This window comes from Salmo salar, chromosome ssa05 (genome assembly GCF_905237065.1).
Source record: "Salmo salar chromosome ssa05, Ssal_v3.1, whole genome shotgun sequence".
Classification (NCBI taxonomy): Eukaryota; Metazoa; Chordata; class Actinopteri; order Salmoniformes; family Salmonidae; genus Salmo; species Salmo salar.
The window spans coordinates 52,033,204-52,056,918 of NC_059446.1; the positions used below are offsets into that span (position 1 = coordinate 52,033,204).

At 45.4% G+C, this 23,715-nt stretch overlaps 1 protein-coding gene across 2 annotated transcripts in view; it reads right to left on the minus strand.

The window, feature by feature from the left end:
- LOC106605077 (zinc finger protein 407) overlaps positions 1 to 23,715 on the minus strand; it is a 158,443-nt gene that overhangs the window by 40,968 nt on the left and 93,760 nt on the right. For both annotated transcript variants that reach the window (XM_014200354.2, XM_014200355.2), the window contains exons 6-8: positions 21,268 to 21,351; positions 17,908 to 18,028; positions 11,317 to 11,495 (exon numbers count right to left, since the gene is read on the minus strand). In XM_014200354.2, coding sequence (XP_014055829.1) covers positions 11,317 to 11,495; positions 17,908 to 18,028; positions 21,268 to 21,351 — 384 coding nt within the window. The remainder of the gene's footprint in view (positions 1 to 11,316; positions 11,496 to 17,907; positions 18,029 to 21,267; positions 21,352 to 23,715) is intronic.

Genomic DNA, 23,715 nt, shown 5'->3' on the forward strand with positions numbered 1-23,715 from the left:
GTGAGTGCATGGGGGATAGGAGGGTGTGTGCATGAAGGATAGGAAGGTGTGTGCATGGGGGATAGGAGGGTGTGTGCATGGGGGATAGGAGGGTAGGAGGGTGTGGGAGGAGGGTGTGGGAGATAGGCGGGTGTGTGTGGGGGGGAATGGGGGGTGTGTGTATGAGGGATAGGAGGGTGTGTGTATGGAGGATAAGAGGGTGTGTGTGGGGGGAGATAGAAGGGTGTGTGTGTGGGAGATAGGAGGGTGCGTGTGGGGGGGGTTAGGAGGGAGTGTGTATGGAGGATAGGAGGGTGTGTGCATGGGGGATAGGAGGGTGTGTGCATGGGGATAGGAGGGTGTGTGTGCATGGGAGATAGGAGGGTGTGTGTACGAGGGATAGGAGGGTGTGTGTGTGTGTGGGAGATAGGCGGGTGTGTGTGGGGGGGATTGGAGGGTGTGTGTATGGGGGATGGGATACGGTGTGCATGGGGGATAGGAGGGTGTGTGCATGAAGGATAGGAAGGTGTGTGCATGTGCATGGGAGATAGGAGGGTGTGTGCATGGGGAATATGAGGGTGTGTGAATGGGGGATATGAGGGTGTGTGTGTATGGGGGATAGGAGGGTGTGTGTGTGTGGGAGATAGAAGGGTGTGTGAATGGGGGATATGAGGGTGTGTGTGTATGGGGGATAGGAGGGTGTGTGTGTATGGGAGATAGAAGGGTGTGTGTGTGGGAGATAGGAGGGGGTGTGAATGGGGGATAGGATGGTGTGTGTATGGGGGATAGGAGGGTGTGTGTATGGGGGATAGGAGGGTGTGTGTGTGGGGGATAGGAGGGTGTGTGTGTGTGGGAGATAGGAGGACGTATGGAGATTGTATGAGGGAGGATTCTCTGAGCCTTGGGGACACAGACGAGACAGAAGAGTGTCACATCAATAGTCACCCTGCTTAACATAATGTCCCACCAAGCAGTGACTGTGGCTCGCCTCCTTGGACTGGTTATGCCCCTATCTCATTCCCCTTTTCCCTCTCTCTTTCTGACTCTCTCTCTCTCTCTGACTCTCGTTAAAAGCAGGTCATACATACATATACAGAAGTTTACATACCGTTTTTCACAATTCCGGACATTTAATTCTAGTAAAAATGGCCTGTCTTAGGTCAGTTAGGATCACCACTTTATTTTAAGAATGTGAAATGTCAGAATAATAGTAGAGAGAATGATTTATTTCAGCTTTTATTTCTTTCATCACATTCCCAGTGGGTCAGAAGTTTACATACACTCAATTAGTATTTGGTAGCATTGCCTTTAAATTGTTTAACTTGGGTCAAACACTTCGGGTAGCCTTCCACAAGCTTCCCACAGTAAGTTGAGTGAATTTTGGCCCATTCCTCCTGACAGAGCTGGTGTAACAGTCAGGTTTGTAGGCCTCCTTGCTCGCACACACTTTTTCAGTTCTGCCCAAAAAAGTTCTATAGGATGAGGTCAGGGCTTTGTGATGGCCACTCCAATACCTTGACTTTGTTGTCCTTAAGCCATTTTGCCTCAACTTTGGAAGTATGCTGGGGTCAATGACCATTTGGAAGACCCATTTGCGACCAAGCTTGAACTTCCTGACTGATGTCTTGAGATGTTGCTTCAACATATCCACATAATTTTCCTCCCTCATGATGCCATCTATTTTGTGAAGTGCACCCATCCCTCCTGCAGCAAAGCACCCCCACAACATGATGCTGCCACCCCCGTGCTTCACGGTTGGGATGGTGTTCTTCGGCTTGTAAGCATCCCCCTTTTTCCTCCAAACATAACGATGGTCATTATGGCCAAACAGTTGTATTTTTGTTTCTCCATGTGCAGTTGCAAACCGTAGTCTGGCTTTTTTATGGCGGTTTTGGAGCAGTGGCTTCTTCCTTGCTGAGCGGCCTTTCAGGTTATGTCGATATAGGACTCGTTTTACTGTAGATATAGATACTTTTGTACCCTTTCCTCCAGAATCTTCACAAGGTCCTTTGCTGTTGTTCTGGGATTGATTTGCTCTTTTCGCACCAAGGTACCTTTATCTCTAGGAGACCGAATGCGTCTCCTTCCTGAGCGGTATGACGGCTGCGTGGTCCCATGGTGTTTATACTTGCATACTATTGTTTGTACAGATGAACCTGGTACCTTCAGGTGTTTGGAAATTGCTCCCAAGGATGAACCAGACTTGTGGAGGTCTACAATTGTTTTTCTGAGGTCTTGGCTGATTTATTTTGATTTCCCCATGATGTCAAGCAAAGAGGCACTGAGTTTGAAGGTAGGCCTTGAAATACACCCACAAATACACCTCCAATTGACTCAAATTATGTCAATTAGCCTATCAGAAGCTTCTAAAACCATGACATAATTGTCTGGAATTTTCCAAGCGTTTTAAAGGCACAGTCAACTTAGTGTATGTAAACTTCTGACCCACTGGAATTGTGATACAGGGAATTATAAGTGAAATGATCTGTCTGTAAACAATTGTCGGAACAATGACTTGTGTCATGCGCAAAGTAGATGTCCTAACCGACTTGACAAAACTATAGTTTGTTAACAAGAAATTTGTGGAATGGTTGAAAAACTAGTTTTAATGACTCCAACCTAAGTGTATGTAAACTTCCGACTTCAACTGTATCTCTGTGTGAGTGGTATGGCTTCGGCCTGCAGCGGTCTGTCTGTCTGTCTGTCTGTCTGTCTGTCTGTCTGTCTGTCTGTCTGTCTGTCTGTCTGTCTGTCTGTCTGTCTGTCTGTCTGTCTGTGCATGAGTATGTCCGAATTTTCAGCCATAGGGAAATAGATGCTTAGCGGATGTCTCTTTTAAACACACACACATGCACGCGCACGCGCACACGCACACACACACACACACACACTCTGGAGTCTGTTGAGGTTATGGAGTCCAGCCCTAATACTCTGGAGTCTGCTCTGATACATACACAGTCTGAGGCATATAGCCCAACTAGCGAACCACGCTGAAATCTCTCATTAAAAATGCACAGACTCCAGAAACAGAAACGGTTTTTATTCACCCCCCCCTTTATTCATCCCCCCCTCTTCTTTTCACAGGTGTCAAGAGAGATTTCATGGCCTGTGCCTGTGTGGATTTGCCACACCCCTTTTTAGTGCTAATTTGGCCTTTTAGGTTTAATCTCTCTGTGTTGCTTTCCTCACCCTTTAATTAGGCAACGGGGAGCCGACACCAACACCAAACACACACACAGAGAAACACAGAGAGACACACGCTCATGCACGCACACACACACACACAAGACACTCTGCGATTGCTCTCCTTTCACACACAGCTCTAGTCACTTACACAGGACTGAGACAGAGAGAGAAAACAAGAAAGTGCCATAGATAGAGTCAGTGGGGAGAGAAAGAAAGACAGAGCGTGCATGTGTGCTACGTGTGTGTGGGCGTGTGTGAAAGACAGAGAGAATGTTAAACTTTCACTATCTTACAATTCCCCATGAACTATCATAGTCACTTATATCTATCTGTGCTGCCTCTCTCTCTCTCCTCTCTCTCTCTCTCTCTCTCTCTCTCTCTCTCTCTCTCTCTCTCTCTCTCTCTCTCTCTCTCTCTCTCTCTCTCTCTCTCTCTCTCTCTCTCTCTCTCTCTCTCTCTCTCTCTCTCTCTCTCTCTCTCTCTCTCTCTCTCTCTCTCTCTCTCTCTCTCTCTCTCTCTCTCTCTCTCTCTCTCTCTCTCTCTCTCTCTCTCTCTCTCTCTCTCTCTCTCTCTCTCTCTCCCTCCCTCCCTCCCTCCCTCCCTCCCTCCCAGACTAAACACCCCTAACCTTAACGGCGACTCCACTTTAATAAGACATTAATATCTACTTCAATACCACTTCTATTACAAAATTACCCAAACAAAGCCTGAGCACTAAAAAGGAAAATACAATAACAGAGGCGCTCGTTATGTGGAAATAAGAGGACACTTAATTGGGGTCTGATAGCCTAATAGGCAGCACTCTGATTACCAAGCGCTGCACATTGGGTCAAATTAGCCCAGTGATGAGCAGCCAGGGGATTCAATTATGTTGGAAGAACAGAAATAATGCAGTGAAAGCTCCTAACAGGGGCATCGTAACAGGAAACATGGGACTCGGGTTAAAAAACGTGTAATTGGTCTGTTGGTTGGGAAGTTTAGCCTGTTGGTAAATTAGGAATGCCACACTAAGACCCAGACGTTCCTGGATACAATAGGAAGCCAATAAGCAGCCATGTTGTTATTACCATCACCGCTCCTGGGGCCTCGTTCAGGACGATGTAACGTTGCAAGAACGTTCACCGAAATGTGCTGTGTAGAACAGATATGATTGTCTGTCAGGTAAAATAGAGAATCGTGTCAGCTCTATTCATGACATTTCTATCTTCAACATTCTGACAAAACAGACAGATAGAAATGTGTTGTGTAGAACAGATATAGAATAGGGGAAAAAGTCTAAACAGGTTCCTTGGGACGTCCCAATTCCTATAGTGAGGGTGTCAAAACACCCATAAAACCAAGACATTCCAATCATTATTCCACCATGAATTTTTCCCATAGGGAATTTTAGAAACACTTCAAATAAAGGCTGTGTTCGTGTAGGCTTACCCTGGCGTGACGTTTTGATAACCATGTAAATCTCTTGGACAAGGTGACTTTCATCAATATATTCAGCGCTATTTACTCTCAGATTCAAACATGTTCATTAGCATCAAAGTAGCCATCATGCAAGACTACGACCTTTGCTATCAGATGGTGTCAATTTAAAACAAATTCACAGAATTGTCAATGACATTTTTGTCCCTCCAATTGATGAATCACTAAATTTAGCTAACGTTAGATAGTTAATCCAGAGATTCTTACCTTCGCTTCGATTCGGCAGTCTCGTCCTGATGGCATTTGTAGTTCTTTATAATAGCCCACATTAGAAGCTAATTAACGTTTCATTTTTGGGGAGTAAATACAGAGAATATATTGATAAAAAGACACCTTTTCCTAGAGAGATGTACACTGTTATCAAAATGTCACACCAGGGTAAACACAGCCCTTATTTGAAATGTTTCTAAAAATCCCCTATAGGAAAAATGAATGGTCGAAAGACAATTGGAACCATTTCCTTGTTTGACCCCTAGGTTTTATGAGTATTACTGTGGTACTCTATTGAAGTTGACATTTTAAACGATTAAAGTAAGGGTTAAGGTCAGGGTTAAGGTAGGGATGCCGGATAGGATGCCGGATAGCGCTAACCGGTAGAATAGGAGGATTGTGTAAGCTCTATTCATCACATTTCTATCTGCAACGTTCTAGAATGTTTGTCTTCTGAGCGTGGTGCAGTGATAGGTGCAGTGAAACACAAGCCTTATAACGGATAGTGATAGTATATAACGGATAGTGATAGTATATAACGGATAGTGATAGTATATAACGGATAGTGATAGTATATAACGCATAGTGATAGTATATAACGGATAGTGATAGTCATAGTAGTACGCCACCCCTGGGGCAAATTACAGTTATGTGCCTTGCTCAAGGGCACAGACAGATTTTTCCCCTTGTTGCCTCGGGAATTCGAACTAGTGACCTTCCGGTTTCTGGCTCAATGATCTAACCGCTAGGCTACCTGACATGCCATGTAGTTTCTCTCGAGCTGAAAGTCAAGGGTTCCAGTACTGACAGGGGTTAATGGTCAGGGGAGGGATAGAGGAAGTGTGTTTCACTCCAATCAGTCCCCCAGACAGAGAGCAACACGGTGGTGTTATAAGGCTTGTGTTGACCGAGTCAAAAGGGGGACCGGTGCGAGGTAGACACAATCGCAAACCCCCTCTCTCTTGCTCTCTCTAAGCCCCTCTCTCTCTCTCTCTCATTACCCCCACCCTCTCTCATCTTTTTCTGCCCATCACTGTTGGCAGGCAGGCAGACAGAGGCCTAGTGGTAAAGGTAGCTCTGTCTACTGTCTATAGCAGTGTCTGTAGCGAGGGGAGATGGGCGACTGAATAATGGATGAGGTCTTATAGGAGCCGGCTGGTCCCATATCCAACGTCCCGCGCCGGGAGAGAAGTGCCTCTCGGGAAACACCCCTGTAGCTGTCAATCACACCACACAGAGGAGGGTGTCTGTGTGTGTTTGAATGTGTGTGTCTGTGTGTGTGGGTGCGTGCGTGCGTGTTTCCAGACATGGCCCCGTCATCCCCAGACACACACCAGAGAAAGGCAGACACACACTTCTCTGACCTCATCCTCTGACCCCTAGAGTACACACTGTGACCTTTTCATCATCCAATCATCACTCAGAGCCAAGGTCGGGGGGAGGCTTTTGTAATAGTGCACTATATAAGGAATAGGGTGGAATTTCAGAAGTAACCATGGAGAAAAATAAGGAACCAAGAGCCACTGACTATTCCATATATTCCCTATAGTGCAAATAGGGCTCTGGTCAAAAGTAGTGCACTACATACTAAAAAGAGGGGTCATTTCAGAAGAAGTCACTGAAAAACACCGAAAGAACCAACCAAGAGCCACTAGCCCCACAGTTTCTCTTATATACATACATAGACCCATAGACTGGGTGTCAGTCTGTCCCCTGAATGGCCACTAAATACCACAAGAGAGTGACTCTCAGAGTGGAGCGAAGTGGAACAAACAAAGGCCTGTTTGTTGCGGCTGATGTGTGATAAATGCGTCCGTCTGGGGGAGCTTTCATGCTCGTCGGAGCAGGTCATTATGCAGGAAACGGCGGCTTTGCCTAGCCGAGCGGCCCCCGTGCCCGCATCCGTTTACTGGGCCGCACACCACGGCATGCGCCGTCTCTCTTCCCAAACCGTTTGGCTTTTTGCTCCCTCCCTAGCCGTCCCCCTTGGGCACACTCACACTGAGCGGCACTCTCTGTCTCTGCAGTGATATCTCAACCAGGCCTACTGTAACGTGCGGAGCGTGGGGATGGGGGAGAGTCAACATCCAAATACACAAACAAGCCCCCCAGAGAGGGACTGAGAGAGGGGGGGAGAGAGAGAGAGAGAGAGAGGGAGAGAGACAGAGAAGGGAGAGGCAAAGACAAACAAGCGAGTCCCCTGATAGTTGACTAGTTGCTACTGTACTCTGTCGGAAGGGAGACTCTCTTTCCAGAGCTCATGTCTTGGGGTGCAAAAAAAAAACTGTGATGTATTTCCAGGGGAAAAAAACAGGCAAAATGAAAGCCAGCAGGGATCCAAGAAGGTGTTCACCACGGGGGAATTCTCCAATTAACACCCGGCACTGCAATCAGCTTCAAGCCCATGCATGCAGGTGTGCTGTACTCATTGTGTGTTTGTGTGAACGTGACAGGAAGGGACAGAAAGACACACTGTCTTCAGAGTTTATTGGGGATGCTTCCATCTGTTCCGACAACACATTGCATTAACATGTTCCGAACACTGTCTTTATATTGTAAATGCAGGTGTGTTTGTGCGAACGACTACAGACAGAAAGGCAGACGGGAAACAGATGAACTAAGGGACAAACAGAGACAAAGATTCATTGAAAGACCAAGACATACAGTTCAGAGCCTTATAAAGTGGATTTTTACAAATGTCTCGATGCAGCAAGTCCATTGTTAATGTCACAAACTCTCTCTCTGGGTGACGCCAAGCCCCAACTTCATTAGCAATCATTTGATCCTGTAACAATTATTATATTTCTTTCTTTTATTTTTTATTTAACCTTTATTTAAATAGGCAAGTCATTTAAGAACAAATTCTTACAATGACGGTCTACCGGGGAACAGTGGGTTAACGGCCTTGTTCAAGGGCAGAACGACAGATTTTTACCTTGTCAGCTCGGGGGATTCGATCCAGCAACCTTTAAGTTACTAGCCCAACACTCTAACGGGGGCGGCAGGTAACCCATGTATTGAAATATGTTTCGTAACATGTCCCTGACTGTGCAGTTACATCCAATTTGAAGCAAATTTGTTAGAGCTGTCATAGACGGATAGATGTTGACTATCTATGCTGTAAGTACGACAATAACATAGTTTTTTCCCCCTAACTTTGTCATGTCCTACTGATGTTATTTGTTGAAAACGCTACAGGACTGGTTTCACGCAAGAAAGTATCACACATAACACGCATTTATTAGACACAGATGTTGGGTTTTATTGCGTGCGCTTCAAGTTGACACAGCTTCACGCGAAACTGAGCGGACACGTTTTGTTCCTGGAATAAACACATAACCTACACAAACACAGAAGCCGCTGTCACACAACAGGGGTGGGATATTTCATTAGATGCTGAAGGGGCAGAGAGAGAGCGAGCGAGAGAGAGAGAGAGAGAGTGAGAGAGAGAGAGAGAGAGAGAGAGAGAGAGAGAGAGAGAGAGAGAGAGAGAGAGAGAGAGAGAGAGAGAGAGAAACAGAAAGAGAGAAACAGAGAGAGAAACAAAGAGAGCAATGGAGAACAATAAAAATAAAAATAAATAGTGATAGAGAGAGAGAGAGAGAGATGGGGGAGGCAGAAGGAAGCAAGAAAGGCACAACTAAAGTAAAAGCCATTGAAAAACATATTGGTTTGCAATACCGCATAACAACAAATATGCATGCAAATGAATTTGCCTGGTGGTTCAGATACCGTATTAAGATCATCATTTAAAAAGTGGCCCTTTTGCAACCCTCTACCGTAGTCATCGATCTTGTATTATTAGGGCAAATAGAAACTGCACTAACTAGGAACAATGCCTTGAAGACGGTGCTGGAGCCGGCCACTAAGTACCACATCCAGACACATCATTATGAGCCATTTGATTACTATGCCCTTAAGATGCGCATTTATAACCTAAGTCCAAAATTGGGGAGATTTTTTACAATTAAACAGTGGGATGAAGACGCTCTAACAATGCTAATGATGACTTATGACCTGAGTGGGTATGAAAGGGCATTATGTTACGCCACTGCTAGGTATATGGGATGGGACGGGTCGCTGTTTATATACCCTCGGTGCCCTCTAACCGAGGGTGCATCTCAAATGGCAACCTATTCTCTATTTAGTGCTCTACCTTAAACCAGAGCCATGAGGCTCTGGGGAAAAGAAGTGTACTGTATAGGGAGTAGGGCACCATTGTGGATGAACATTCAGCCAGCCCAGTCAGCAATGGCTCTGTACTAGACCTTCCGTGGTGAAACAAGGCCCCAGAGGAAGCTAGCCTAACCACTTTAACAAGAACAATTCTGCAGATGTTCTGTTTAACTATAAGGTATGGTACTGCACCTGTAGCTCTACCACCACCGCGAGCCTTGTGATATCGCAGTGCACATCTCAGAAGCACTGCCACTTCCCTGCGCCCTATCTCCGTGTCCATCTCACGAGGAAGAACAATTGTCATTACCATTTTATTTAAAAAATTGCCCGATCAGCAATACGCCCCCCCCCCCTCCCCCAAACCATATTCTCCTGGTTTCTTTCATATTTTTTTCTAATCATAATTTCCCTCCATCTCTGGCTGGCTCTAATTCCCTCCTCTCTTCCTCCCTCTCTCCCTCCTCCGTTTGCAGCGGACCTCTCTTTTCATCCCTGAGAAGGGCTTTAATTCGAAGTGCGACGGCGTTGAATAAAGAAAGGGTGGAGAAGAAAAAAAAAGAGGCAGAGACGGCACCGAGAGGAGCGCCGCAGACGTCCGAGTGTCAATCAATTGCGGCTGTGAGGGGCCCGTGACTGGGCTACGGAGGAGAGGAGAGGAAAGAGAGAGAGAGTCTGTGTTTGATCTGTGTCTTTCAAAGGGAAAACAGCAGGAAGGGCCATCACAGACGATTTGCCTCTCCATACCAGCCCCAGTGCCATCCTGACAGAGAGCAATCACAAGCAGGTTAATTCAACATCTACCTTCTTAATCTTTTCCCCCCCGCTCTCCTTTCTTTTGGTCTCGTTCTGTCGACTCGGATAAAACATTGCTTCCCTTTTTCAGAGAGCCCCACAAGAGCGCTTTAAACACAAACATACCTTCTTTCAACCTTCTGTAGGTGTGAGGGGGTATGTGGGCGTGGGGTAGTGTGGGGGGGGTAAGGGTGTCTGGGGGGGGTGAGCCAGAGTGTAAGGGAATAAGAAGCAGGTATTTTGCCAACCGTAACTCTGTGGAAGGCAAAGAGAGGCCGGTGAACAGTCAGCAGATTCAGTCCACAGAGACAAAAAACAGACCCATCCTGTCTCCATAGAAACTAAAGAACTAAAGCCACAGTGTTTCCTTCTCCATGCTCTATGGTCATGTCTCCCCACCCCAGTAATGGTATCCTCTCCTGGCCAACGTCTGTCCCGGTCTGTGTCCCGGCCACTGTTTTTGATCAGAGCCCTATGGACCCTGGTCAAAAAGAGTGCAGGAAATCGGGAACAGGGCACCATTTGGGACGCAGCCTTGGACTGGAGTGGCTAGCTACCACATGCTTTACTATCCAGAGGGCACCAGGTCATAGGGATAATGGGATAAAAGGTGTCCTTTCGGTTTCCAGAGAAGGACATTCACTCTCTAGATTGGATTTGGGGCCTTCAAGGACACAGGGAGAACACTCAACACAAAAGATAGATCCAATAGAGGAGGATGAGGTTTGCTCTGGAGGAGGAGGAGGAGGGGGGAGAAGGGCTTAGAGGAGGGAAGGAGGAGGGGGAAGGGGTAGAGGAGAAGGTGAAGGGGGAGGGAAGGAGGTAGAGGAGAGGAGGAGGGGGGGAAGGGGGTAGAGGAGGGAAGGAGGAGGGGGAAGGGGTAGAGGAGAAGGTGAAGGGGGAGGGAAGGAGGTAGAGGAGAGGAGGAGGGGGGGAAGGGGGTAGAGGAGAAGAGGAGGAGAGGGAAGGGGTAGAGGAGAAGGTGAAGGGGGAGGGAAGGAGGAGGGGAAGAAGAGAAGGAGGAGGTGGAGGGAAGGAGCAGGAGGAGGGGGGAGGAAGGGTGGAGGAGGATGAGGAGGAGGAATAGGAGGCAGAGGAGGAGGAGGAGGAAGAGGAACAGGAGGAGAAGGTGGAGGGAAGGAGAAGGAGTGATTGGCAGGGCACTGTATCCTTACATCCAGCATCACCAAATACCGCAGCTTTCTATACCTACCGTCTACACACACAAACACACACAAACACACACTCTACCATCTACACACAAACATGATACCACTCCTCTGAGAGAGAGAGAGAGAGAGAGAGAGAGAGAGAGAGAGAGAGAGAGAGAGAGAGAGAGAGAGAGAGAGAGAGAGAGAGAGAGAGAGAGAGGTGTCAGGGGAGCTGTTACCCAGAGGAGAGTGTCAGAGTGAAAATCAGTGTGTGTGTTTGTATGTTCACTCGCTTGCGTGTGTACGCGAGTTCCCTCGTGTGTGTAGATAGGGGTAATCCTACCAGCATGCAGGTAGGCCAGGTCAGGGTTCTCGATGTCGGGGTGATGCTCCTTCAGATGGTTCCTGAAGTCCATGGGGCCGTTGGTGCCGTAGTCACACTTGGGGCAGTTGTACATCTTCACTCCCTCGTGCTTCCCCGTGTGCAGGATGTGCTTTCGGATGTTCTCCGCACAGTTGGATCTGTTGGGAGATGAACAGATAGTGATTAAAGTAGGAATAGTTCCTTCAATTAGAAGATAAAAAGATCAAAAGAAGAGTAAAAAAAAAAAGACAGGAAGGAGAAGGGAGAAGAAGAAAATCCCCAAACAATAGAGGACGCTCCCCTTGGAGGGTTTACTGTACTGACAGTTTGGTTTTGTTCTAATGACACTAACAAAATGAATCAAGTGGATTGAACTCAAACAATTTAGTGGTGGGGCTGAGGGAGCATGTTTAAGGAGTATACATATTTGGAGAGACTCTTAAAGCCTCCTGTGACTATGCAACACACACACAATCAAAAACGGGGCTGGGGGAAGCAAAGTGGTAAACAATGATAGACAATTCTACAATTTGTGAGATGCATTTACATGCTGTAGATGCACACTTGTTTCCACACAGCCATTGGTTCCTCTTGCATGTTACAGACATTTCACTATAGGGGTATGACACTCCTGCAACAGGGTGAAAGTTTAAAAACAACATTTTTATATCATATTTTGATGAAGTCTACCATGTTTGTAATCTCGGGAACCCTGGACCAAATCTCGTATCTACTAGACGTGATTCTGAGGGCTGAGGTTTTTCAAAATGGCGCTAAGGTAAAAGAAAATACTACCCCTCTCAAAGCCAATGCCTGTGGATGATGCCCATGTGTCTCCTGTGGCTGTGCTACAGTAGGTGTAGTAGTGTAGCGAGGTAAAGTGGTATAGTAGTGTAGCAAAGTAAAGTGGTGTAGTAGTGTACTGAGGTAAAGTGGTATAGTAGTGTGGCGAGGTAAAGTGGTATAGTAGTGTAGCGAGGTAAAGTGGTATAGTAGTGTTGCAAGGTAAAGTGGTGTAGTAGTGTAGTGAGATAAATTGGTGTAGGAGTGTAGTGAGGTAAAGTGGTGTAGTAGTATAGCGAGGTAAAGTGGTATAGTAGTGTAGCGAGGTAAAGTGGTATAGTAGTATAGCGAGGTAAAGTGGTATAGTAGTGTAGCGAGGTAAAGTGGTATAGTAGTGTAGCGAGGTAAAGTGGTGTAGTAGTGTAGCGAGGTAAAGTGGTATAATGGTGTAGCGAGGTAAAGTGGTGTAGTAGTGTACTGGTATTTTACACCACTTAGAATTTTATTCAAAGTGACTTACAGTGCAGTAAATACCTACATTTTTAACTATGTGTACGATCTATGTGGGGATTTAACTTACGACTTGGTGATGTTAGTACCTGCTGAGCCATACAGGACCAGTGTAGCGTTGTAGGTGTGTAGTATTGAGGTGGTGTAGACATGCAGGGCTGTGGGGCTGCAGGCAGTAGTCATGCAGTAAGCTAATGCTGGGTGCTGGCTGTAATATCGTCAGCTCAGGGAGTCACAGAGTGCCCCTGATTATGCTGCTTAACCTGGTCTCAGGCCCTATCTAAACCTGCCCTAGGACACTATGTACACAGGCCTGGACTGGGGCTGAGGACACACACACACACACACACACACACACACACACACACACACACACACACACACACACACACACACACACACACACACACACACACACACACACACACACACACACATGTTCAAAGACATGCTCACATACAGCACTCACACACACACACACCGACATACATAACCCCCACCAATGGATACAACGCCCACCACATCATGCAAGCACGTGCAGGAGCTGCGGCACTTTCATACGCACGCGCACACACAGCATCATGCGTGATGGATGAGGCACTCGTGCTTGGTCTCGGGCTGACATTCTCGGACAGTATAATATGCAATTACTCTCCCTTATCACCTCGGCTGGGACAATAAAGCTTCACGGTACCATAGCTCACGCCAAGCAACGCTAGAAATTTGTTTTCCACTTTTTCCCCCCCGAGACACCTCTCTCCATCAAGGGCCTTAGTAGTCCTGCCCCGGCTCCATGTCCTTTACGGGACTTAATATGTCCTCAAAACTATGCAGAGGACCAGCCCCTTTTTGTGTTTTACACATAAATACATCAAAACACCTGCTGGTGAATGGTGAAAATGGCCCTCCATGAAGCTATTTGCGTTGGGTAGGGTAAAATGTGAGGTGTTCTCCTTAGAGTTCCAGGAATGGGACAGTTATTTTTTACCATTTCTTACCATTTACCATGTCTATCTGTACTCAGTACAGTAACCGCTCCATTAGGACCCTGGGTAAGTGGATAAGGATTGCACACAGGGATGTAACTTCCCTCCACTAATGCTAAAACCCATACAGGATGGGCTTCCTCATTTTTACAGACCAAGACTCCGCAACTGTAATTTGTTCATAATAAGAAGGCCTAAGCCTAATCATATCAATATCACAAATAAAGTAAATAACATTTTCACTAACTTTACAAATCATGGTGTATGGCCGGCCTACAATGAGTAAAGCACACAAACAGTAGCAATAAATACTATCTAACAAGTAACTATCCGACAAATTCAATTCAAGAATTTTCCTCGACCACTTAAAAGTTATTTCAAAACTTTCTTTCAGATAGAGAAGTCCTCTGTCAAAGTCTGGAAAATAAAAAGAATAATCATAAATCAAAAAAAAAATATAAAAAAAAAAACGTAAATAATTTATATTCAAGACAAATGAACTGATTCCTTATTCCAGGCCAGTGGAATAAATACATCCATTCAGAGTCCGATATGAAAAGGTTCTAAAGAACAGTGTGAGGGTGGGATCCCGGGGGAGCGCTTCTATCTCTCAGATATGGTAATGCAGTAATTGTCATATTAAAACAGCATAATGTGCGTTTAGGAGTCAGCAGGTGTCAGGCTAAGAGAAAGGCCCACACAGTCCTCCTACGATAGCCAATATTAATTAGTCCAACAGCCGCGTTTCAACATTCTCCACGTCGGTGAGCAGCGACTCGACATGGGAATCAACCCCACTGCCTAGATATCGTCGCGATTCGTCCCGTCTTTTTTTATTTTCTAATACATTTCCATATTTTCCTCGTCGACGACTGCATTGGTAATGAGGCTAGTAATTGAGGCTGTTTGTTGGCGGTGGATTTAAATGTGCGTCTTTGTGTTTTAAGGATGGAGGTCGGTATCTGCGACGGCAAAGAGACAGCCTAGACATCTTTAACGCTCATCTACACCTTGCTCTCCGCTTCTCCCAACACTTCACAGAGTCACCGGCCCCGCGACATCCACCGCCAGCAATGCGGCGGTCCTCAAAGTTAGCGCTACCTCGAATTAGATCCTCAAAGGAGCTATTTTCGCAGGCAGGCAGGCAGATTGAGAATGTGCATACAGAAGATGCTGATAGAAATGTATTAAAGGGAGGAGATCATGGCAGTCATGATGCCGTAGTAGCTGTAATGAGTGTCTCTTTATTGAGAACAATAGTCATAATGTGGTATGGCATGAGGGTTCGACTGCAAAAACAGGTATATCATTGTAAAATAGCCTTTGAAAACGTATATGCCAATTATCCTTTATAAATATGACTATTAATAATATCTGACAGTAATTACCTGCATCTTCCAACCATAATTGTTTGAACTGTCAATAATACAATTCAAAAAGTTTATATTTTACATTCATTTGAGGATAAGGTAAAGAAGTTGCATTGAGGATTTCATAGATGTCAGCGACACCGACTATCTTATACCAATATGAGATACACAATATACACTGAACAAAAATATAAACACAATGTGTAAAGTGTTGGTCCCATGTTTCATGAGCTGAAATAAAAGCTCCATGAAATGTTCCATACACACAAAAAGCTTATTTCTCTCAAATGTTGTGTACAAATTTCTTTACATCCCTGCTAGGGAGCGTTTCTCCTTTCCCCTGACAGGTGTGTCATATCAAGAAGCTGATTGACCAGCATGATTATTACACAGGTGCACCTTGTGCTGGGACCAATAAAAGGCCACACTGTGCAGTTTTCTCACACAACACAGTGCCACAGATGTCTCAAGTGTGCAGTTGGCATGCTGCCTGCAGGAATGTCCACCAGAGCTGTTGCCAGATAATTGAATGTTAATTTCTCTACTTTGTTTTAGAGAAATTGGCAGTACGTCCAACCGGCCTCACAACCGCAGACCACGTGTAACCACACCAGCCCAGGATCTACACATCCGGCTTCTTCACCTGCAGGATCATCTGAGACAAGCTACCCGGACAGCTGATGAAACTGAGGAGTATTTATGTCTGTAATAAAGGCCTTTTTTTGGAAACACTCATTCTGATTGGCTGGGCCTGGCTCCCAAGTGGGTGGGCCTATGCCCTCCGAGGCCCACCCATCACTGTGCCCCTGCCTAGTCATGTAAAATCCATAGATTAGGGCCTAATGAATTTATTTCAAATGACTGATTTCCTTATATGAACTGTCACTCAGTAAAAAATTGGAAATTGTTGCATGTTGCGTTTATATTTTTGTTCAGTATAGTAAAATGTATTAAGATATAATGATAAATATAATTAGAAGTAACAAAACAAGTAAGCATTATAATGGTATATCAAATTCTATATATCATGAGATATCCTGTTCACGGTCAAATGTTGACTGTGCCTTGACTAGCACATCCTTATTTGTGTGAAGTCATTGAACAATTGAGACATTGAGCCATTGGAGGTTTACAAATGTATTCAGGGTGGAAGAGCGGAGCTAGGGTTAGGGCCCTCATGACTGCCTGGTTCCCGTGTTCAATTCCTCCTACACACATTAGGAACCCAGCAGGGGTTGCGAGCTGCTACCCTCTCCAGCCCCTCCCTCTGCCATCCGTACCCCCGGGGGCCAAACCAAAAATGTTAATTGGTCTTCTAATTTGCTGTTTCATTTGCCACAATCTGTAAATATCATTTGGTATCAGCTAGAAGAACAGTTGGTCCGGTTCCCTCTGTTGCCTCCCCACAGTGCTTTTAAACGTCAAATACTATTCTTCCTTGATAAATAGAATGTGAATTGAGTGCAAAATACGTATAAATAATTGACATATGATATAACACCTCACATGCTAAACCATTGCCTTTCTGCAGAAGACAAGCTTCACCATGGCAGAGTAACCTGTAGCCAAAGTGTTTCTAAGCTATGGTAAACAACAAAGAATGGCAATTGGTATTGTGGTCCCATTAATGTTTAGGAATATTGAGCTTTTGGGGGGGGGGTATTTCTCCCTCTGATGTTCTTAAAGATATGAACCTAGATTGGAACATCTCAGTTTTATTCGAGTTTTTCTTCTGTTTTGCAGACGAGTATCTGAAGAGTTCATTTCAAACAGCCGTACAGATCCTTAAAGAGCAAACCGCAACAAACCGCCTTACAGATCCTTATAGAGCAAACCACAACAAACAGCCTTACAGATCCTTATAGAGCAAACCGCAACAAATCGCCTTACAGATCCTTATAGCGGAAACTGCAACAAACAGCCTTACAGATCCTTATAGAGCAAACCGCAACAAACAGCCTTACAGATCCTTATAGAGCAAACCGCAACAAACAGCCTTACAGATCCTTATAGAGCAAACCGCAACAAACAGCCTTACAGATCCTTATAGAGCAAACCGCAACAAACAGCCTTACAGATCCTTATAGAGCAAACCGCAACAAACAGCCGTACAGATCCTTATAGAGCAAACCGCAACAAACAACCTTACAGATCCTTATAGAGCAAACCGCAACAAACAGCCTTACAGATCCTTATAGAGCAAACCGCAACAAACCGCCTTACAGATTCTTATAGAGCAAACCACAACAAACAGCCTTACAGATCCTTATAGAGCAAACCGCAACAAACAGCCTTACAGATCCTTATAGAGCAAACCGCAACAAACAGCCTTACAGATCCTTATAGAGGAAACCGCAACAAACCGCCTTACAGATTCTTATAGAGCAAACCACAACAAACAGCCTGTCCATGTCATTTTGGTTTCTCTAAAACCAATGCCAGGAGCATTCCTTTCACACTTCCACCACACCTAAGAGGGAGAGGAAGAGGATGAAGAAGAGGAAGAGAAGCGAGACGGAGAAGTGCAACGTGGCCAAAAGTTTTTCCAATTTCACCGACAATTTCCTGTGTAATTACTGATGGTCTGTGATGGTGTTTTAATGACAGAGACCTGCCCGTGGCTGGCTGCTGTAGCCTGCTGATGATTGCAGAGTGATGAGATGAGATGATGAAGCCAGTGGGAGATCCAACCTGTGTGTGTGTGTGTGTGTGTGTGTGTGTGTGTGTGTGTGTGTGTGTGTGTGTGTGTGTGTGTGTGTGTGTGTGTGTGTGTGTGTGTGTGTGTGTGTGTGTGTGTGTGTGTGTGTGTGTGTGTGCGCGTGCTTGTGTGATTAAACCCCCAGTCCTCCTGCCCATCAACCCCTGCCATCAACCCCTGCCATCTGTCCTTCCATGCGTGGGCGAGCCCAATGAGCCGGTACCTGTAGTCGCACCAGGGGCATCGGTAGGGCTTCTCCCCTGTGTGCACCCGCTTGTGGCGGGTCAAGTGGGACTGGGTGGTGGAGGCGAAGCCGCACAGCTGACACTTGAAGGGCCGTTCTCCTGGGGGACGGACAGAGAGACAGACAGGGAAGATGAGGATGGGTGGATAGAAAGACGGACAGACTCAAGCGGAAGCTCACTAACACAGACATTTATATTTGACATATGAATCATTTACGTACATAAGCCCATTCATCTTAACATAGATAGATGAGACCACAACATATCACAATCATAGCCCCTCAAAATAGTTATTAGCAAAGTCAGTGCTAGGAGGAAAGTGGTTGAAATCTTTCAAATACTTTTGAGAATTTGCTTGATCCTGCCTGGTTAGCAGGGTTTGCAATTTTGCGACTATTCCAATGATTCAATTGTGCCAGGAAATCTCAATCAAGGCCACCTAAAGCAGTGATTGTCAATGGGTCACGGGTGTCTGAGCAAAGAAATATGACATTTGTAATGGGAAAAAACTCCAGTCTGAACTTAAAACGACTTAAACCACGTAGAAAGTGTGTAGAACTTATAATGAACCACTTTTATATATTTTATATATATATATATATATATATATATATATATACTGCTCAAAAAAATAAATGGAACACTTAAACAACACAATGTAACTCCAAGTCAATCACACTTCTGTGAAATCAAACTGTCCACTTAGGAAGCAACACTGATTGACAATAAATTTCACATGCTGTTGTGCAAATGGAATAGACAACAGGTGGAAATTATAGGCAATAAGCAAGACACCCCCAATAAAGGAGTGGTTCTGCAGGTGGAGACCACAGACCACTTCTCAGTTCCTATGCTTCCTGGCTGATGTTTTGGTCACTTTTGAATGCTGGCGGTGCTTTCACTCGGAGTCGGAGTCTACAACCCACACAAGTGGCTCAGGTAGTGCAGCTCATCCAGGATGGCACATCAATGCTGTGGCAACAAGGATGGCTGTGTCTGTCAGCGTAGTGTTCAGAGCATGGAGGCGCTACCAGGAGACAGGCCAGTACATCAGGAGACGTGGAGGAGGCCATAGGAGGGCAACAACCCAGCAGCAGGACCGCTACCTCCGCCTTTGTGCAAGGATGAGCAGGAGGAGCACTGCCAGAGCCCTGCAAAATGACCTCCAGCAGGCCACAAATGTGCATGTGTCTGCTCAAATGGTCAGAAACAGACTCCATGGGGGTGGTATGAGGGCCCGACGTCCACAGGTGGGGGTTGTGCTTACAGCCCAACACCGTGCAGGACGTTTGGCATTTGCCAGAGAACACCAAGATTGGCAAATTCGCCACTTGCGCCCTGTGCTCTTCACAGATGAAAGCAGGTTCACACTGAGCACATGTGACAGACGTGACAGAGTCTGGAGACGCCGTGGAGAACGTTCTGCTGCCTGCAACATCCTCCACCATGACCGGTTTGGCGGTGGGTCAGTCATGGTGTGGGGTGGCATTTCTTTGGGGGGGCCGCACAGCCCTCCATGTGCTCGCCAGAGGTAGCCTGACTGCCATTAGGTACCGAGATGAGATCCTCAGACCCCTTGTGAGACCATATGCTGGTGCGGTTGGCCCTGGGTTCCTCCTAATGCAAGACAATGCTAGACCTCATGGGCTGGAGTGTGTCAGCAGTTCCTGCAAGAGGAAGGCATTAATGCTATGGACTGGCCCACCCGTTCCCCAGACCTGAATCCAATTGAGTACATCTGGGACATCATGTCTCGCTCCATCCACCAACGCCACGTTGCACCACAGACTGTCCAGGAGTTGGCGGATGCTTTAGTCCAGGTCTGGGAGGAGATCCCTCAGGAGACCATCCGCCACCTCATCAGGAGCATGCCCAGGTGTTGTAGGGAGGTCATACAGGCACGTGGAGGCCACACACACTACTGAGCCCCATTTTGACTTGTTTTAAGGACATTACATCAAAGTTGGATCAGCCTGTAGTGTGGTTTTCCACTTTAATTTTGAGTGTGACTCCAAATCCAGACCTCCATGGGTTGATAAATTGGATTTCCATTGATTATTTTTGTGCGATTTTGTTGTCAGCACATTCAACTATGTAAAGAAAAAAGTATTTAATAAGATTATTTCTTTCATTAAGATCTAGGATGTGTTGTTTAAGTGTTCCCTTTATTTTTTTGAGCAGTGTATATATATATAATTGAATCTCTGAAATGTTTTTCTGAAATGTTTTTCAATCACAGTATTTTCAACATAGGGCTATCAGCAGTGTTATTTTTGGGTTGATTTTGTGCTCTCAAACCAGTGAATTTATTAACATTCTTCATCAAGAATATGGGAGAATTGTTATTATTGTCAATGAAAAAACGGGGAATGTTGTTCCCTTGTCATCTAATTGCTACATTTACTAACAACATAGCATACAATTTTTTTACAGATTGTATTTTGACTATTATTTTCTGCGACGCAAATATTGGGTCGCGACTGACACAACCTGGTTAAATTTGGGTCCCGAGGCAAAACCAGTTGAGATCCAGTCATCTAAAGCATTTCAAGGACTTCAAATCTTATTTGAACCCAGGTCTGATCTGGAAAAAAAGAGACACTCACTGATGACACCTGTAGTCTGGACAGTGTGTCCGACAATAGGTTGTCGAGGTGTATTTATTGGAATTGACACTTGACAACAGGGGACAAGAGAGGACAAAAAGTAAAAGCATTGGGTAAATGTAAATGACTGTCAAAATGCGACAGCAAAAAAATAAAAATATGAATATCTAAATGAATATTTATAACGGGATGCTTGATCCTTGGGCGCCTGCCAGACGAATGGTTAACAGGATTTGTTTCACTTTCCCAATATCCAAAAAGCACTTGTTATTGACGGCATATCTGAAAAATGCAATTTTCCTAAGCGATAGAATGACATGGTGAAATGATAACCTAAATTAAAAATCTCAGATTCAGTCATCCATACTGCTACACATGTCTATCACTGACACCAAACATGTCAGACTGTGTGTGTGTGTGTGTGTGTGTGTGTGTGTGTGTGTGTGTGTCAGAAATAATAGTGACATGGTTGAGCAACTTAGATGAATAATAATAAATAGTAGCAGCAATGATGACTGTGTGCGTGTGCCTGTGTGTGTGTGTGCCTGTGCCTGTGTGTGTGTGTGTGTGTGTGTGTGTGTGTGTGTGTGTGTGTGTGTGCGTGTGCCTGTGTGTGCGTGTGCCTGTGCCTGTGTGTGTGTGTGTGTGTGTGTGTGTGTGTGTGTGTGTGTGTGTGTGTGTGTGTGTGTGTCACACGCTGGATGTGTGCAGCTCTAGGGCCGTGCGGCTCACCTGTGTGTTGGCGGCGATGTTTGGTGAGGGCGTGTCGCGTGCCACCCGCAAAACCACAGAGATCACACAGGAAGGACTTCTCTCCTGTAGGGGGCGGGAATGAGGGGTTAGCGAACATTACAGAGTCAACAGAGGAAGAAGGAGTAGGGACAACATCATCAACACAGAGAGGGAGAGAGAGAGAGAGGGGGGAGAGAGAGGGGGAGAGAGAGAGGGTGGGAGAGAGAGGGGGGGAGAGAGAGGGGGGAGAGAGAGAGGGGGGGAGAGAGAGGGGGGAGAGAGGGGGGGAGAGAGAGAGAGAGGGTGTGTTCATTAGCAGATGAAAGCGGAGGGAAAAGTCACAGAACACTAGTGTGTATCCATCAAGGCTCTCACAGTTAACTAATTCCTCCAATCAAATGTATCCGTGTAAATATGTCAAATGGGACGGAAATTGCCAGTGTGGTTTATTGACTGTGATAAAATCTGAAAAGCACCGCTGAACATAATTACATACTTGTCAGAGCCATAAAAATTAGCTTTATTATCAATGGGATGGTTTTGTACAACTTCATTTCTGGCCGATGCCTTCCAGATGGGGCTGAGCTGATCACTCCAGCGGGTTTTTTACTACGCAAGTGTGCTTCCTCTCTCTCCCTCTTCCCCTGCATCTGGCTCTGCCATTAACAGCCTGATGGTTCACGCTCTCTCTCTCTCAGCACAGACACAGCAGGAGGAGGTGGAGAGGGGTGTAGGCAGGCTGATTGCAACACAAACATGACTCTGAGGACACTGGATCATCAGTAGGAGTATTTATTTGCATGACATGCAAAACGTTTGGCAACGGACGACAAACATGTCGTTCAGAATGTACCCCCCCCCCCCCCCCTTTTATATTTCCTCTCTACTGAACAGGACCCAGGTGATGGTCTATACCCAGTATAACAGTTGTTTATAACAGTGTTGGTTGTTTGGCTCTACGACATCAACAAGCTTTACGGCAGTTTGTCTGAACCCCCTGTCACGTACGTCCTCATTTCAAAGAGGTCTTCTCACAAAACCGACAGTCCAGACCGAACCGTTAGAAGTAATATGTCACGAATATCGAAAGGGGAGACTTTCCTTTTGAAGGTGTTGGTAGTTCTGCTCTACGACGCACACAAGCTTCAGGGAGTCATCTGAAGGTAACCCAGTATCGGGCTGTAAAAATGGCAAAAAGCGCATAGGGGGTAAAATGTGCCACGAATAATGTGACCAAACATGGGTCTAACAAAAGTTTAGTTTTCTTATATCTCTCAGATATAGGACAGACACTTCAAAACCTTATTCCTTATGATGCATTTTTGGACCGTATGTTTTGGCATGTACTAATAAATGTGTTATTCAATGCATTTCTATGGGCTTTAGCAGTAAATTCCAAATTCAACGTTTTATCAAATCATTTTTGTATATCTTTTTTTTATACCTACAGGGATCCTAAAATTCTAAATCAAATGGCTAAATTACACATTTTATGACCATCTTAAAACAATTCCCTATGTTAGGCGACAGGTAGCCTAGCGGTAAGAGCATTGAGCCAGTTATCCAAAAGTTTGCTCGTTCAAATACCCGAGCCGTCGAGGTGAAAAATCTGTCGGTGTGTCCATGAGCAAGGCACTTAACCCTAATTTGCTCCAGCGGCGCCGTACTACTGTGGCTGCACCTATCCGGTGTATGTGATAAAACATCTAATTTTTTAGCTTAGTAGATATTGTGATCTAAGGACTTAGACCTACAGGTGTTAATACAGCGATATATGACAGAGGCTTAGTGTGGTGCTGTGTCTCAGTGCTAACCTGTTGCTGCCCATTGCTAATTACACCAGCTCCCCTCAGCAGGGAACAGCTCTGATTAGTCTGCAGAGCTCTGGTCTGTCTGCCTCCAGGACATAAGGCACATGCTGTAGCTGCCCACATGAAAAAAAATACTACAGTTGACTATAGAATACTACAGTACTTACTGTAGAGTTCTGTAGTAAACTATATACTGTAGAATACTATACTACACACTGTAGTTTCCCTCAATCATGTGTAGTACTTACTATATAATGTTGCGGTATACTGTAGAATACTATAGTAAATTCTGCAGTTTTATTCACAAAAAAACACTGTAGTAAATACTACAGTAATGTCCACAAAATATACATTTTTCATGTGGGTACAGTAGCACGCACGCACGCACGCAAGCGCACGCACACACTCACACACACACTATCACGTAACTGCTCATCTCAATCCCAAAGTTTGAACTTTCACTGTGCATTGATAGTGCATCGAGGCGACAACTTCATGCAGAGGGAAAGTAGTGTTTTTCACTTCGGATAACAGCTTTTATTGAATCCACAGAGAGAGGAGCCTCGTATTACACCCATTTAAAGCCAGTCGACTGTGAGGAGTGTTCTAACGCAGTGCTACTTAAGAAGAGAAAACC